Genomic DNA, 16,864 nt, shown 5'->3' with positions numbered 1-16,864 from the left:
CCACAGAGGACAGTTTGTCTCCAGCTGCTGGTAAACGTCTCGCTGTCCCACAGCAGGACAGAGACCAAGGTGAGCCTGAGTCCAGGTGGGTGGGTGGCACCCAGCAGGGTGCGGCGCCTTCACAGCCTGCGCTGATGACAGGAGTCGCAGGCGCCCGCTGCTGACACGACCTGACCGCTGACTTGTTATTAGAGCGATATCACAGGGCGTGTAAACAAGCGCACCCTGTCGTTTGGGCGGGTGGGGCTTCACAGGCCAGAGACACTCAAGAGACCTCACAAGACAAGCTCAGGGGATTAACAGCGTACATGTCACCTTTAATGTCACATTATTAGCCGGGCGTCTCTACGAGGAACCTCCCAGTCAGCACACTATTCAACTGCTGTACTCAAGTACAAAATTGAGGTATTTGTACTTTATTTGGGTATTTTCTGTCTTATTTTTGTATTTCTTATATTTCTTATTTTAGTATATTTATTTGATTGTTTTAGTTACTTAACAGATACAATTTTTTTGCATCAAAACAAAAGAGTGTATAAAATATGTTTTTTTTTAGTAATAATTTTTTTAAATATTTTTTTCTTAATATTTTATTTTAAATACATTTTTTTAGTACATTTTTTTCTCTTATTTCCATATTTCTTTTTTCAGTATATTTATTTGATTGTTTTAGTTACTTAACAGATAAAGATTTTTTGCATCAAAACATAACAGTGCATAAAATATGTTTGTTTTTTTAAGTAATACATTTTTAATACAATTTTTTTTATTTAATAATTTTTTTTAGAAAAAAATTCTCTTATTTTCCTTTTTCTTATATTTCTTATTTCAGTATATTTATTTGATTGTTTTAGTTACTTAACAGATAAAGATTTTTTTGCATCAAAACATAAGAGTGTATAAAATATTTGTTTTAGTAATACATTTTTAATAATTTTTTTATAACTTTTTTTAATAACTTTTTTTGGTAAAAAAATTTCTGTCTTATTTTTGTATTTCTTATATTTCTTATTTCAGATGTTGAAGTTATTGAAGTACTTGTCTTGTTTGATATTTATTTTACGATTTTTAAGTGTTTTTCTTTTTTCTTTCTTTTTTTAACATTTTATACTTTATATTTATTTATTGCTCATTTTTTTCATTTCTTTATTCATTCTTTTTTTTTACTTTTTATTTGTTTCTTGTTAATTTTTGGGTCACAAATTTTTTGTCACTCATCACTTTCTTTACATTTTTGAAAGTTTTTATTTATTTTATGATTTTTAAGTGCTTCTCTTTTTTCTTTTACATTTTATACTTTCTATTAATTTCTTCTTTTTTTGTTGCTGTTAGTACTTTTCATATTTTTGAATTTTATTTTATTTTCCTTTTTTTTATTCTATTTTTTCTGAACTTATTTATTTCTTGTTAATTTTTGGGGTCATGATTTTTATTTTTATTTTTTCCGATCAAGTAAAATCTCATTTTAAAGTGCATTGTTTCACATTTTAAGCCATACTTAGGATCGACAGTGTGCTTGTATGTGATTATGAACACAGCGAGGGACTATTTTCTTTCCTCTTAACTGTATTTCCCGTCACAGTGGCATTCTGGGAAGCCTCCCCCTGCTGTTTCTGCCTCATGAGGCCTTCATTAACTCACTATTAGATCTCCGTGCTGCTAACTGTCATCACTCAGAGCCACTGCAGACAAAACATGACTCACTTTTCCACTGCAAACACACACACACACACGCACACACACACACACACACACACACATACACACACACACACATTCACGCCAGCACCACCTTTGGGTCCCCGAGGTCCTGAGAGGAAATGAAAGCTCATCGAATTGACCGTAATCCGTGCAAATAAAACCTGAATTAATCTGTGATTAGACTTAAAGAGAACCAGATGAAAAAATCCCGACTCAGCAGGAAAAATGCACAGTAATCGTCGCCGCGTCACGACGCGGTTTACCCAAAGCGAAACCACCAAACACCTTGCTGCTGTCAAACAGCTTAATCGTTACCAAGCGCACTTTAATGTCAACCAGCTGAGCATCCAGAGCAGGATTTAAAAAAATAGATAAAAAAATTTAAAAAACGGCAAAAAAATCGCCTCACAAGGCGACGAGAGGAACTGCAGTTCTGGACTGCGATGGTTCGGAAAAGGCAACAAAAGCAAAAAAGATCCAAAAATTGAAAATAAATAAATAAATAAATTGCAAAAAGAAGAAGAAAAAAGGAATATTAGCTGAGAATTTGATTTAAAAAAGATTTAAAAAAAAATAATAAATAAATAATAAATAAATAAATAAATAAATAATTATAAAATTAAATTAAAAAATAAATAAATGACTTGATTTGTATTTAAAAAAAAGGCAACAAGAGAAGAAATGAGCCAAACATTTAAATAAATAAATAAATTGCAAAAGGAAGAAAAAATAAAAATAAAATGAAAAAAGGAGAGAGTGAGACAGAGAAAGAAATAAAAAATAAAGTTAAAAAGTAAAAAAAGAATAAAAGAAGAAGAAAAAGAATTTTAAAATAATTGTACATAATTTTAAATATTTAATTAAGATGATTACAAATTTTATTTTTTCCCCGTTTTTTTTCCCAAGAATTCTTTCCTTTTGTCTTTTTTAAATATAATTTTCTAAATCTACTAATGCATTTTTTTTCAAATTGGCTTGATTTCTATTTAAAACGGCAATGAGGAACAAGAGAAATGAAAGAAATGACCCCAAAACCTGCAATAAATAAATAAATAAATATATAAATATTGCCAAAAAGAAAGAAAAAAGTATATTACCTGAAAATTTGTAAAAAAAAAAAAAAAAAAATTAAATAATTATTTTAATGTCCATGCGTTCTCCAACATAATTCTAAATATTTCTTTAAGATGATTATATATTTCATTTTTTCTTTTTCCCTATAATTAGCAATGGAATAAGAAATAACCCCCCAAAAATAGCGAGATCATAAAAAAATACAAGAACATTTCTAAAAAATTAGAAATAATAAATAATATAATTAATTTATAATAATAAATTAAAAAGATCATTTAAGATTTTTTAAAAATAATTTTAAAGGACATGTAAAATCATTTTAAATGTGTAAATATGATAAACATAAATACATTTCTCCCTATATATTTCCCTATCTTTTTTAAAATCTACTCATTTCTTTCAGTTTGTGGAACATTTGCCTTTTTTTTCCCGCATGTTTTTGAAAGAAATCACACCGATTTGCTGAAAGCTCAAAGGTTCAAATACTTTAAAAAAGTGTCTGAAAGCAGCACAAAAGAAAAAGATGATTTAGCTCCAGGTTTCAAAGGGTTAACCCAGGAACAACTCTTGGTTATTCCCCCAGCTGTCTTCCACATGCAAATAATTTCCAAGGAACAGTGATGATTCACGCCAGAGTCTCGCATCCTCAAAATTTCTGGGAAATTTATCATGAAATTTCTCACTTTCCTCTGTCCAATTCCTTTTTCCCCCCGGCACTGAGAGCCTTTTGTTTTTTAATTATATTTTGTTTTTTTTCCATTCGATTATATTATAATATAGATTTTTTTGAGTGTATAATCAGCTGAAAATATTAATAATTATTTATATATTTATTATTTATATTATTTATATTAATAATATTATTTTACATTTTTAACTTGGTTCTATGTTTTTTATTTTAGGTCTTTTAAGTCAAATATCCTTATATATGTAAACGTTCTTAAATAAAACCGGATTCAGATTTTCAGCATTTTTTTCAACATGCTAAATTATGAAGTTTTGGGGCTTTTTTTCAACATTGTATACTATGATGAGTCTATATAAGCTATAATATGTCGTTTAAGCCTTTTTTTTGACATGTCAAATTTTGACATTTTTCGACAAACTATACCGTGACATATTTTTTATGATTTTACACACACACACACACACATATATATATATGTGCACAATAGTAAGAATAAAAAGAGTAACTTTAAGGGTTTTTTTTGGTTTTTCCATGACCCAAAAACAATGCAGAATGTATAACATGAACAGTATGGCATGGTACACTTAATTCAAAATGTAAATTTTTGTATAAAAACTAAATAAACACCTTTTCCAAAATGGTTGGTTATATTTGTTACATTATGTGGAAGGTTATTTAAGAAAATCTACTGTTACAATTACCATCATTGCACACACAAAAATCTTTTCTAAAACTTTCAATAATTTTTTTTTTTTTGCTAATTCCATGACTATTCCAGGTTTCCTGCAAATTTCTTGCAATTTTTAGGTGCATTTTTCACCAAGTTGCTCTGTGCCTTTTTTGTAAGCTATATTTTCAAAATAAACCGCTTTGCTTAAGTTGAAGGTTCAAGGTTGAAATAATGTGAAACGCAGCTGAACGCAGTACAAGAGAACTGATCTGGACTGAAGGTTTTCATAGGGAATGAAGGGTGAGGCAAAAAAAAAATCACATCATCACGTTGAATTTAATGACAGAGAACTAAATCATCCGAAGTGTTTGCTTTTTTTTTTTTTTTTTTAAAGGCCGGCGTTGTCGTGGCGCACAATAAAGTGAAACACTGATGAATACTGACTGGGACAACTGTAATGCAGCTCTACAGCGTGACAAGTTAAATGTGGATAAATCGTATCCCGGCACCTTTTCACCTCGCGCGACTCAGCTGTAAAAAGCATGACAACAATGATTATGACGATCGGTGAAGTTAATGAGAGCCATGGAGAATGGGGGGAGGGTCTTTTTTTGGCTCCGAAGGGAAATAACAGAGCTGGGAGAAGAAGAAAAGTTCACACGTGGCAGCACATTCACACCTCACGTGTCCTTTTAGAGTCCATTTCGGCTGACTCGGCGTTATTTCAAGTGACCTTTTCTGTAACGGCGACACATCACGCCCATTTAACTGTGATGTAAGGCACCTTTTTTCCAAGTGCTACGCTCCTTTAAATAAAGTGGCTGACTCATGATTACGTACAGTAGAAGAAGTCTGCGTTACTGGCCGGCTGACCCGTTATACAGCACCAGTCTGGAGTCACATTAAATACATCTTGCATGAACATTTTTTTTCTTAAAAAGAGATAAAATATAAAACATGAGAATATAAAAAAAGACCTGATTATTTACTCTTTCTTTTCTTTTTTTTTTTTTTTTAAATAAAGTAACAGTCTTTTGGTTTCAACCGAACCACTTGTTTTTGCATATGAGCAGGCTCAGAGAAAAAAACGTGATACAAAACTCAAAGGTTTGACTTGAAATAAAAATATTTAAAAAAAAAAAAAAAAAAAAAGAAAATCATCTCGGCGGTGTGATACGTGTCACAGCATCAATCATTGGGACTTTGTCGTCATTCTCGCGGATCGAATGAGACTCCCGGCTCTGATAAATAAGGGTTTTGTCCATGATAGTACCTGCGACAGGGACTTTAAAATATGCGTGTCGATTCTCAGGATATTTCGTCAATAAATAAGCGGGCTCAGGGATCAGAAGTTCTTAAAGATCTCTAAGTCCTTCTGAGGCACAGGAGGGTCTTTCTTCCATTCGTCTTCCGGATAAACATCAAAGTTGGATGTGTCCCCCTCATGGGACACTTTAGGGACTATGGGAGGCTGTAGAGACAATGGGACAATCAGTACAAGTACATATACAAACTGTAGCCGCTGAAAAAGAAGAAAAAATGGTCCATTGGTTCAACTTTCTGAAATGACCTATGTACTGCAATGCATTGTATTTTCTAAAAAAAACCTTAAACGGTACTACAGAAGTGATGGGATTTTTTTTTTTTTTGCGCACTCTCTTCCAAAAATTCTAAATCTAAACCTTTTTTTTTGTCTATTTTTATCATTTATCCTTAAAATATCTTTGAAATCAAATGTTTGTAACCCACAATGTCTGGGGAGGCAAGAGCAAGTTTAATCTGCGCCACCCGTAACTTGAACCTTTGGGCACCAGTCGCAAGTTGTTATCAAGTTGAGCTACCTCGCCAGTGTGGAATTTAATGATGACTTCATACTATGATATAACCAACCACCAGGGTGCAGTATAACAGCGACAGCTAGGGAAATTTCAAACTAGTGTCAAAAACTCAGTTATCAAGAGAAAAGTTATAGAATTTGCAAACTTCATCTAGACAACATTAAAAACATCTAATTTTAGACACCAATTGCAAGTTGTTATCAAGTTGAGCTACCTCGCCACTGTTGAACTCAGAGGTGACATTTATGTCAAATTTGAAGAAATTCCCCACTGGTGTTCAGTGACCTTTACCTTTAACCTTTGAACACTAAAATCTAATCACTTCATCCTCCTTCGTCCGACTAAATGTTTGTGCCAAATTTGAAGAAAATTCCCTTAAGACCTTTGTGATAAATTGTGTTTTCGACAGCCGGAAATCTTAATTCCTCCGGCCATGGCTTTTTCAATTTAACTCTATGGGTAGAAAAGTAAAGTTTTCTACATATGTATCTCAGTATTTCTCTGTTTCACCATATTGGTGAAAAACCAACAGCTTGATCCACCTTCTGCAGTGAGTAACATTTAAGGACTAACACTAAGTGACTATGTAGGCTGCAGTAAGTTCTGTTAGTACTTCCAGCATGACTGTTGCTGCCTCTTGGAGAGCAGTGTCAGCCAAAAGCCCTCACACTGTTAGAGACACTAACAGCACATCAAACAGCCTTTTCTTGTTTGCACCGTTGCAAAACTGAACATAATATTCTCCAACATCACTGAAGCTTAACTTTTTCTTGCCTTTTTTCAAAGTGTTTTTGGAGAAAAAACAAACCCAGATCATTCTGCCATCTGTTTTCGGTTTGTGCAGAAATAAACGAATTAAAATTTCAATATTGCATGTTGTCCGCAGTCTTCATCCAGGTACACTATTGAATTATAACATGCCACAGGAAACAGAGTGAAATAAAAACAACTCCCACCTTGAGTTTCCTCAGAGGAACTGCCTCCCAGTCAACTGTCTTGAACCATCGGTGCTTCTTCACATCGTCTGCTCCGTTCTGAAACACCGAACACACTGTTCACTAAGCATTTCACCGGAATAAACACACATCATCTGATAAAAGACTCTGAGTTTGATTAAAGATATGATACGATACGGTACGATACGGTACGATACGATACGATACGATACGATACGATACGATACGATACGATACGATACGATATGATTCGATACAATAAGAAAACATACTATAAGATAACATACGATACGGTAAGTTAAGATTATACGATACGACAACATATGTTATGTTAAGATAAGAGCAGATAAGATATGATATAATACGATACGATACGATACGATAGGATATGATACAATATGATTTGATACAATAAGATAACATACTATAAGATAACATACGATACGATAAGTTAAGATTATACGATACGACAACATATGTTATGTTAAGATAAGAGCAGATAAGATACGATATAATACGATACGATAGGATATGATACAATATGATACGATACGATTAAATGATACGATAAGAACAGATAAAATGCGATAAAATATGATTCAATGAAATAAGATATGATGTGATACAATATGATACAATAAAATAAGACATTATACTATGAGATAGGAACAGATAAGACTGACATGACACGGTATATGATATGATTCGAAATGATACGATACATCACGATAAAATAAGAAATGATACGATATGATAAGAACAGATACGAAACAAAACAATACAATGTATGAGTCCCATAGTGGGGAAATTGGTGTTGTTACAGCAGCCAGGTGTGTACAAGATAAGCAAGTTAAGAACAATATAAATAATAAAACAGTAAAAAAAAAACCAAAAAAAACAAACAAAAAAACCCCCCAAGGTGCCATATAATAAAAACAAGGTGCAAAACAAAACAAAAACAAGGTACCAAACATGACATCCAGTGTGACTTCTGAAGGGTTTTAGTGACACATCATATTCATAAAGGTAATAATAATAAATTGATAATGTGAATGCAAAAAAAAAAAAACCCCTGTAAAAGTAAATGAATTTTAAGCAGCATCAGCAGCAGCAGAAGGAGCTCCAATAGGCCAGACTCCCGCTGATACACAACAGCTGGCCAATCAGAGCTCCTGCTGCTGCTCTGTGGGTTCAACTTCATTTCACTGTAATTCAGTGGAAGCGCTCTGAGCTGTGGGTTTGTGTGTGTTTTGATGAGATGTTATGTTTGGTTATGAGAGGCGAGACATGGTAGTCCCTGCAGTTATAGTTAACCAGCTGTGTGCAGACATCGTTCAGTCTGAGCAGCAGGACTGTGTGTGTGCTGTGTGAGCGCTCGCTGAGTGATGAAGTAAATATGATGAAGGTCAGTCTGTGAGGATAATCTGTATTTTTATTACTAACATAGAAAATATGATGAACTTTATAGCTGCTAAATATCAGTTAGTGTTGTCATCGGGGCCGTTTCTAGAATTTTAGGAAACTGGGGGCTAAGGCAAGACCTCTGTAGGAAAAAGAAAATAAAAAAATCACCAATATTTTCTAAGAAAATATATCTTCCAAATCCGAAGATGTTTTGTTTTTAAACTTTTGTATAATTTTTAAAACGCTGTTGGAAATTTTTTTTCTTTGCTTTCTTTTTTTTTCTCTTCTTCTTGTTTTGGTGATTTAAAAAAAAAAAAAAAATATATGATTTTATTTTTCTTAAAAATGTTTTGACTTTTTTGTTTCTCATATTGGTTTTTCTTCATTTTTTTTGGGTGATTTTTAAAGAAAAAAAGTATTCCAAACCTGCAAAAAAAATAAATAAATAGCAAGACATTATTAAAAAAAACAAAAGAAAATGATCTCAGATTTTGTAAAAATAAAAATGTAAATAATAGAAAAATAAAAATAAAAGAGGCAGTTAAAAAAAAACAAAAACAGAAATAACCTGGGAAAAAAATATAATAATTTTATAACATAATTTTAAAAATATATGCATGTTAATGATGAATATTTTTTGTTTTTCCCCTTAACATTTTTCGCTAGCTTTAATTTGTTTTTCTAAAACTGCTAATATTTTGCAATTTGTGAAACATGCAGCTGCTCTTTTAAAGAAATCACACCATTAGTTATTATCTTATTAGACTGACACATTCATAAAAGATAGAAAGTCTATCATTATTGTATTGGCACAGTTGGGCCTCCGTACATGAGGACACACTACAGTGTTGTGTGTGTTACTGAGTGCTGCGACTGCTCTGTGGAGGAATATTGGCAGCCACAAATCAATATCATCTTGTCTGGGATTATGTGAGTTAATCACTGGGCTTAGACAAGTATTTGTTTTATTGAGAGCAGCTCTCAGCCGGCGCTCCTTTCGCTAATGTTAATTGAAACGCTCCACTCTTATGAATGTAATTCTTCACAGCTCCCGTCGATGAGTGACGAGGAGGCAGGCTTCCAGTCAAATGTGAAATGTATTCACTATTTTACACACTAATTTTTCTACGAGATCACAAAAAAAAGTCAGATTTCTCAGGTTGTACAGACTGAAATGCAAGATATTATTACTATTTATTTATATTATTTTATTTATTTATTTTTTTTTAATTAATATTCTAATTATGTTTTTAATTCACTCATCTATTTTTTGATTACTATTAATTTTCATTACTTGTTTCTGGCATCAGCTATCCTATCCTAAAGGGATCCTTATAATAAACAATATTTTGACAATGACTGACTGACTGACAGGAAAATTCACTAAAAATAAAATAAAATAGAAAAAATGACATTTTTTATTATAAACATGCATAAGAGATAGAGTTATACCTTGTCTTGCGATTTAAAAATAAATAAATAAGTAATAATAAAAATAAAAATTCACTAAAATAAAATAGAAAAGAAAAATGACATTTTTATTATAAATATGCATAAGAGATAGAGATATACCTTGACTTGCGATTTAAAATAAATAAATAAATAATAATAAAAGAAAAATTCACTAAAAATAAAATAAAATAGAAAAAAATGCAATTTTTCTTATAAATATATTTTAGATAGAGAAACACCATGTATTTAAATTGAAAGACAAATAATTCAATAATAATAAAAAAAAAAATTCAATAAAAATAAAATAAAATAGAAAAAAATGCCATTTTTCTTATAAATATACTTTAGATAGAGATATACCTTGTCTTTCAATTGAAAAATAAATAATTAAATAATAATAAAAAGAAAAATTCACTAAAAATAAAATAAAATAGAAAAAAACAGCATATACAGAGATATACGTTGTCGTGCAATTTAGAAATAAAAAATGAAATTAAACAAAGAATCGCCAAAAAGAAAAGAAAATCTCCACAATAATTTAGATTACTATAAGTATCGCCAAAAAATGTTTTAGAAAAAAAAAAAAAAAAAAAAGAAAAAGACAAAAAAATTGCCCCAAATTTGTAAGAATATATTATATATATATATATATATATATTAAACTGAATTAGTTAAACTGGAAACTGAATGTATATCTTGTAGTAAGTCATATAGAGTTTAAAGAGACACAAATACGGAATTTGGATTCCAAGAAGCAGCGACAGACAAACAGCCATCACTCCTGCTGGATGTAAAAAAGTACACACACACACACACACACACACACACACACACACACACACACCTTCTGTGTATTCTCTTCATTCAGCCTAATTGGAAGCATGTGGAGCTTCGCTGTGAGCTCCTCACGCTGCTGCTGACGTCAAACACACTGACTCAAGGTATGAAATATGGGGAGCTGCGATGTGGTTCAGGGAGACAGGAAGTCTGACCAACTCACCTTCATGTTGCCCAGCCGTCTGGCTCGGTCAATGACCAGAAATTTCTTGATGAGGTCTCTGGGGGTAAAAAAACGAAACAGTGAGCGAGTCAGTACAGTGTGTCTCTGAAAACTCTCGCTAGGAAAAACTGTCTCCGCCGAAACTGTCAAAATGACAAATGCATCCTCACTAAAGGTAACCTGACAGGCTGGGAGAGGTGCAGAGGGAGACTCACTGAGCTGTGTCCCTCTGACAAGCTTTTAATTGAACCAAGTAAGCAGTTTTTTGGCAGATGTGAACATGTAGACGACCATGCGTGATTCACAGGGGTGTTAAAATGGCAAAGTGTAGGCTTTCTGCTGACGAACGGAGAAAAAGGGAGCGTGTACGTCATCCGACGGTCGGCTGACGGCCTCATAAATACACCGGTCGGAGGTTGACACGTCAAGTTTTATGTTTTTGAAATTTTTCCTGTGCTTTAAGACATGAGATGTCACATAGAAATAATTTAATCAGCTCCGGGGGAAAATGTTTGTATATATTAAATATATGCGACGGGTGTGTTATATACAGAGTTTCCAAACTTTGTCATGGACCAAATTTTCAAGGATCCAAAATGTTGTTTTATTCACCTCACTTGACCGGATAATTTTCAAACGTAAAAGATTCAAAGGACCGTTGGAAATTTGATATTTGAAATTTGATAGATAATGTGATTTTGGTGATTTTCGAAAAGAAAATTTTGAAATAAAAAAAAAAAATAGAAAAAATGTTCAAAAGAAAGAAACTTTGTGAAAAAAAAAATTGTGAAACATTTACTACCTCCCCTTGTCTTTTTCCCCTTATTTTTGAAACAAAATGCACTGATTTGCAGTTCAAAGGCTGAAATATTTCCGAAAAGCGCCCGAAAGGAGCAAAAGGAGTGCGATTTCTAAGGTTTCAAAGGGTTAACGACGCTCTGACACATTCGGAGAAAAGAAACACGCCGCAGATGTGAGCTTCGTCCCTCCACATAGACAGCGGAAGGGTTGCAGAGGGCACAGGATCAGGTTAACATGTCTATAACAGTTAATTTTTTAATGACTAATGACAGGCGTGTAATAGCCGGGGTCACTCAGGGACACGTCTCGGTGCGTCTGAGGGTCTGAGGCTGCTGCTGGAGACGCGGCAGTCTGCCTGCAGTCCTCTGCACCTCTTGATGGATGGGAGCGTGTGACACGGGGCTGTGTGAGAGTGATAGAAACGGCGGAAATATTAAAAATCCTTCTGTCTGCTGGCCGCGAGATAGATGGCTTAACAGAGGGGAGCTGTGGCTCCTGTGAATTATCAGGGGAAGTAGTGTGTGTGTCTGGCCTCTCCGGGGCCACTGTGTCACCGCTGATTGAGTAAGTGAGTGTGTATACACACACACACACACACACACACACACAGTGAGCTGAGCCTGTAATCTGGCACATTCCTGCCCCCTTCCAGCTGCTTTAATAGTCTGTGTGAGCGGTGGGGGAAACCGGTCCAAATCAGCCGGGTGTGTCATTAAGACTCTGCAGGTCCACCTGAAGCCGCCCTGACCTCCATGTTAACCGCAGCACTTAGCTTTGGATTTACACTACAAGTCTCGATGCCCTGTTCTGATTTGCTGCCTATATCTGATTTTTTTTTTTTTGACCGCCTGCCAACATCTGCTCTTCAAAGCGACTCAAATCCCATATCTGAATTTATACCTGTTCAACTTTGCAGACGCTTGATGAATGAACATTTTGCGTCGATGAAGACTGAAATGTTCTCGTGACGTGTTTATTCGATGCGTATGTTGGAGGATTGGGGCCGTGTGACATCACCTTTGCTTTAAACAACACTCGGTCAGCGTTTGGGGACGGAAGACACGAATTATTAAAGTTCTGGTCAGTCTACAACCTGCACTCTTTTACAAAAAAGACATGCTCGGAGAATGTGTCTCATTGTCTAACCTGACGTCCCTGAGAAAGACCTTGTCTGAATGGCAGCATATGTTGCTTCAAAACCTGTGTGTACCATCATAGATGCTGGCTTTTGAAACGTTGCTCTTATACAGTCATGTTGGTTTTAAAATCAGTGCCGCCTAAAGGGGTTAAAGGTCACGAGCATTCAGTGGTAGTTTTCAGCCTTGCCTCTTACGTGCAGAGATTTCTCCAAATTTTTTTTTTGATCAGTATAAACTGCGTATAACTAAATGTAAACATGTAGTTGTATATTGTTTATATAGCTTATATATATATAAAATATATAAATATATATAAAAATGAAAACGGGTGGATTATTTTTCAATAACCGATGGAGAAGGGGTGGGTTTTAATATGTTTGCACTTCTTCGTACTCCTTTTTGGATATGTCTGTATGTTCGTGCATGTTAATGTGTTCATTCTTTTTTTTTTTTTTTAAATGTCCGAAATCAATTTTGTTTCGATTCGATTCAATTTAAATCAATTTCGATTTGATTCGATTCGATTCAATTCAATTTAAATTGATTTGATTCGATTCGATTCGATTCAAGTCAAGTCAATGATATTATGGATCGTATAAAAGCCTAAAATTATATGCAATTGTGCATTGAGTACGATTGTTTTCAAACTATTGGACAGTTTGTCAAGGATGCCCCTGTTATACCCAATAATTACACTTTAATCTGATGCCAATTAATCCGTTAACACATTGAATGTTCCAAACAGGTGGTTTTTTTTTAGCATCCCACAACTCCTGTTACTTCTGTCCCACCTTAATTAAAAAGCATTGCGGGCATGGAAATTCAAAATTAGTGTTGTTGACATCCAGATTCTGTGAACTAAGCAAATGAAGGAGGACACTAGAGCATCGGAGAGTGCAGAGGGTTTTTTTTTGGAGGGGGGGTGTGTTTCTACATGGTAGCAGGCAAAACTACCAACAACTATACGACTGTTTGTAAAAAGCAGCTGTCTAAGTTTACGAGCACATCACATGTGATGACTCACCTGCAGCGTATGAAGCTGTAAGATTCATGTGCAGGGATATGTGGGCCCCTGGATTTGTTTTGGAGGGTTTTGGGTGGAGTACCACACAGGAAATACAATGAATGGTAAAACTCTCTCTGTGGGGGAGGGAGACACGTCACCCTGCTGGTTCAAATTAATTAGAACGAATTATATGTCCAAATTCCTTCAAACTCGACCTTTTAATTGTAAAAAAGTAAATTGTACATGGAAAGACATTAAGGATTAGTGTGTGCTGAAAACTCACGCACAAAGACACACACACACACAAGGGCTCATATGCGGTTTTAGCATTAAATTTTTCTACTTGCAAAAATAGATTTTTTATTACTATATAACAGCTTTTTTAAAATATATATTATTTTAAAAAATCGGGATTAGAACTGATTTTTTTAAAATATAACTTAGGGACTGTTTGTTATTTATATAAAAGGAGGAGGTGGTGCAAAAAGGGGGAGGCATGTCAAATCATTTTTTAAGCACTGGGGATGGAGCTATGTTTTATATTTCATAAATGGCTGTATTTTGTATTTATTTTAGACAATTTGGGCCTTTTTTTGTGAGTTTAAAAAAAAAATTCTTGAAATTTTTGGTGATTTTCTTTTCTTTAATTTGTTTACGAAACCATTTTGACTTTTGGAATTTAAGTAATGTGTTATAGTAAGGACTTTGGTAATTTTTTGGCAATTTTTAAAGAAAAGATTTTGGAAAAAAAATCTTTAAAAATTTGAGTTGATATTTTTTTCTTTAATTCTTTTATGATTAGAAAAATTGGCACTTGTGATTTTGTGTGATGTGATTTTCTTTTTTTAACAAAACCTGTTTTGCATTTTGTTTTCTTGATCAATTTTGGATTTTTTTTTTTTTTGTTTTTTTTTTTAGAAAAGAATTTCAAGTTATTGTTTTGGCAATTTTTAAAGAAAAGATTTTGGCAAGAAAAAAAAAAAATCTTGTTTTTCCCCTTTAAAAATTTGTGTCATTCTTAAATACATCACTGTGGTGATTTTTTTTTTTTTTTTACAATTTTTATGGGATAAAAAAAAAAAATCAGGGATTTATTTATTTATTTTTTAAAAAAACATGCCTTCCCTAAACCCTCAGGCCCCCCTTACACCATTAATCACTGCCAGAATATTGGATTTTTAAATTTCAGACGGACATTGAACACATCATGTGTTATTATACAGTGAAACAAAATTCCACAATTTTTCCAAACATTTTTAAGGGTATATTAAGCGCAAAAAACCTTGCTACTTGCAAATTCAATTACTCTTGTTTAGGTTTTCCATCACTGTGTGTACACACACACACACACACACACACACACACACACACACACACACACACACACACACACACACACACACACACACACACTCCTGGCTTGCTGTCTTACTTGACGTAGAAATCCAGATGGCGTGGGAATTCCAGTTTTCCGGCCAGAATCTTCTGATATATTCCAAATGGATTGTCATCAAAGAACGGCGGGTACCTGCAGAGAGGAGGACATGTCATCTCCAGCTGTCCCGTCTCAAGCTGCACACACACACACACACACACACACACACACACACACTTGTCACAGTGAACCTCGCTCCATTGTACTCTGCAAAAAAACTGCATGATGCAAGGAGCAGGTAAAGGAAGTAAGAGCTTGCATCCCCTCACCTGGATCAGCGTGAACAAAACTGTGAGCAAGCATGTGTAGGGGTCACTGTTTCGGGTGTGTGTGTGTGTGTGTGTGACGACTCTGCAGACAGAGCTGCCTTTGTTCCCACTTATTATGATGTGTTTGTGTTTCTACCACCCACAGGCCTGCTGCTGCTGAGCGCTTTCCCAGCTCTCCTGTTCCTCCGCTCCGCTCTGGACAAGTCATTACCCGCAAATTACATAATGGGACCGACCCTCTAAACGCATTACGCACGGAGCAGACAGGCGCATAATCGCACCAGTTTGTCACACGCCGCTTGCCTTCCCAGTGAAAAGCTCCAGAGGCAGGAGACTGTGGGATATGGGGGGCGGCGGGTGGGCGTCTGGAAGTCGGCTACGCACCACAGACTCTGAAATCGTGCTGTCATAGGTGGAGAATCTGGGTCACTGTGGTGAAACGGGAGAATGACACGAAATGACCGTTTTTTGACTTGCGTTCAGGGTTTTAGGTATTAACAGTGTGCGTAAAATGTGATTTCTTTCAAAAACATCAGGAGAAGGCAACGAGCAGCTTGTAAGAAATGATTGAAAAAATCTGTGAGAAAATGGTCAAAAGTTACAAGATAATGATCTGGGAAAAAAAAAAAAGAAAAGAAATATAATGCTATATAATAATACTACTACTACTAATAATAATTAAAACATTAATAAGCACTTAAAAAAATGAGTGAAAAATCTGCGAGAAAATGGTCAAAAGTTACAAGGTAAAGATCTGGAAAAAAAACAAAAAAAAAAAGAAAATTACCTGAAAAAGTGCTATATAATTATAATATTACTTCTAATGATAATAATTAAAACATTAATAAGCACTTAAAATAAATGAGCGAAACATCTGTGAGGAAATGGTAAAAAGTTACAAGATAATGATCTGGGAAAAAAAATTTAAAAAAAAGGAAAATTACCTGAAAAAGTGCTATATAATAATAATAATACTAATAATAATAATTAAAACATTAATAAGCACTTTAAAAATGAGTGAAAAATCTGCAAGAAAATGGTCAAAAGTTACAAGATAAAAAAAGAAAATTACCTGAAAAGTGCTATATAATTATAATATTACTTCTAATGATAATAATTAAAACATTAATAAGCACTTAAAATAAATGAGCGAAACATCTGTGAGGAAATGGTAAAAAGTTACAAGATAATGATCTGGGAAAAAAAATTTTTAAAAGAAAATTACCTGAAAAGTGCTATATAATAATAATAATAATAATACTAATAATAATAATTAAAACATTAATAAGCACTTTAAAAAATGCGAGAAAATGGTCAAAAGTTACAAGATAATTATCTAGAAAAAAAAGAAAATAACCTGAAAAAGTGCTATATAATAATAATTAAAAAAAAAAAAATAAAATAATAATAGTAATAATATAAACACGCTCT

The 16,864-nt window shown here is 33.7% G+C and overlaps 1 protein-coding gene across 1 annotated transcript in view; it reads right to left on the bottom strand.

The window, feature by feature from the left end:
* Positions 1-4,450: 4,450 nt before the first annotated feature.
* Positions 4,451-16,864, bottom strand: part of prkx (protein kinase X-linked) — a 34,775-nt gene continuing 22,361 nt past the window's right edge. The window contains exons 5-8 of the mRNA XM_088074269.1: positions 15,162-15,257; positions 10,784-10,841; positions 6,928-7,005; positions 4,451-5,604 (exon numbers count right to left, since the gene is read on the bottom strand). Coding sequence (XP_087930395.1) covers positions 5,479-5,604; positions 6,928-7,005; positions 10,784-10,841; positions 15,162-15,257 — 358 coding nt within the window. The 3' untranslated portion in view covers positions 4,451-5,478. The remainder of the gene's footprint in view (positions 5,605-6,927; positions 7,006-10,783; positions 10,842-15,161; positions 15,258-16,864) is intronic.

The sequence above is a fragment of the Plectropomus leopardus genome, chromosome 24 (assembly GCF_026936395.1).
Source record: "Plectropomus leopardus strain MGB_pleo_1.0 chromosome 24, ASM2693639v1, whole genome shotgun sequence".
In the NCBI taxonomy this organism is placed as follows: domain Eukaryota; kingdom Metazoa; phylum Chordata; class Actinopteri; order Perciformes; family Serranidae; genus Plectropomus; species Plectropomus leopardus.
This window is presented reverse-complemented; position numbering and strand designations above follow the sequence as displayed.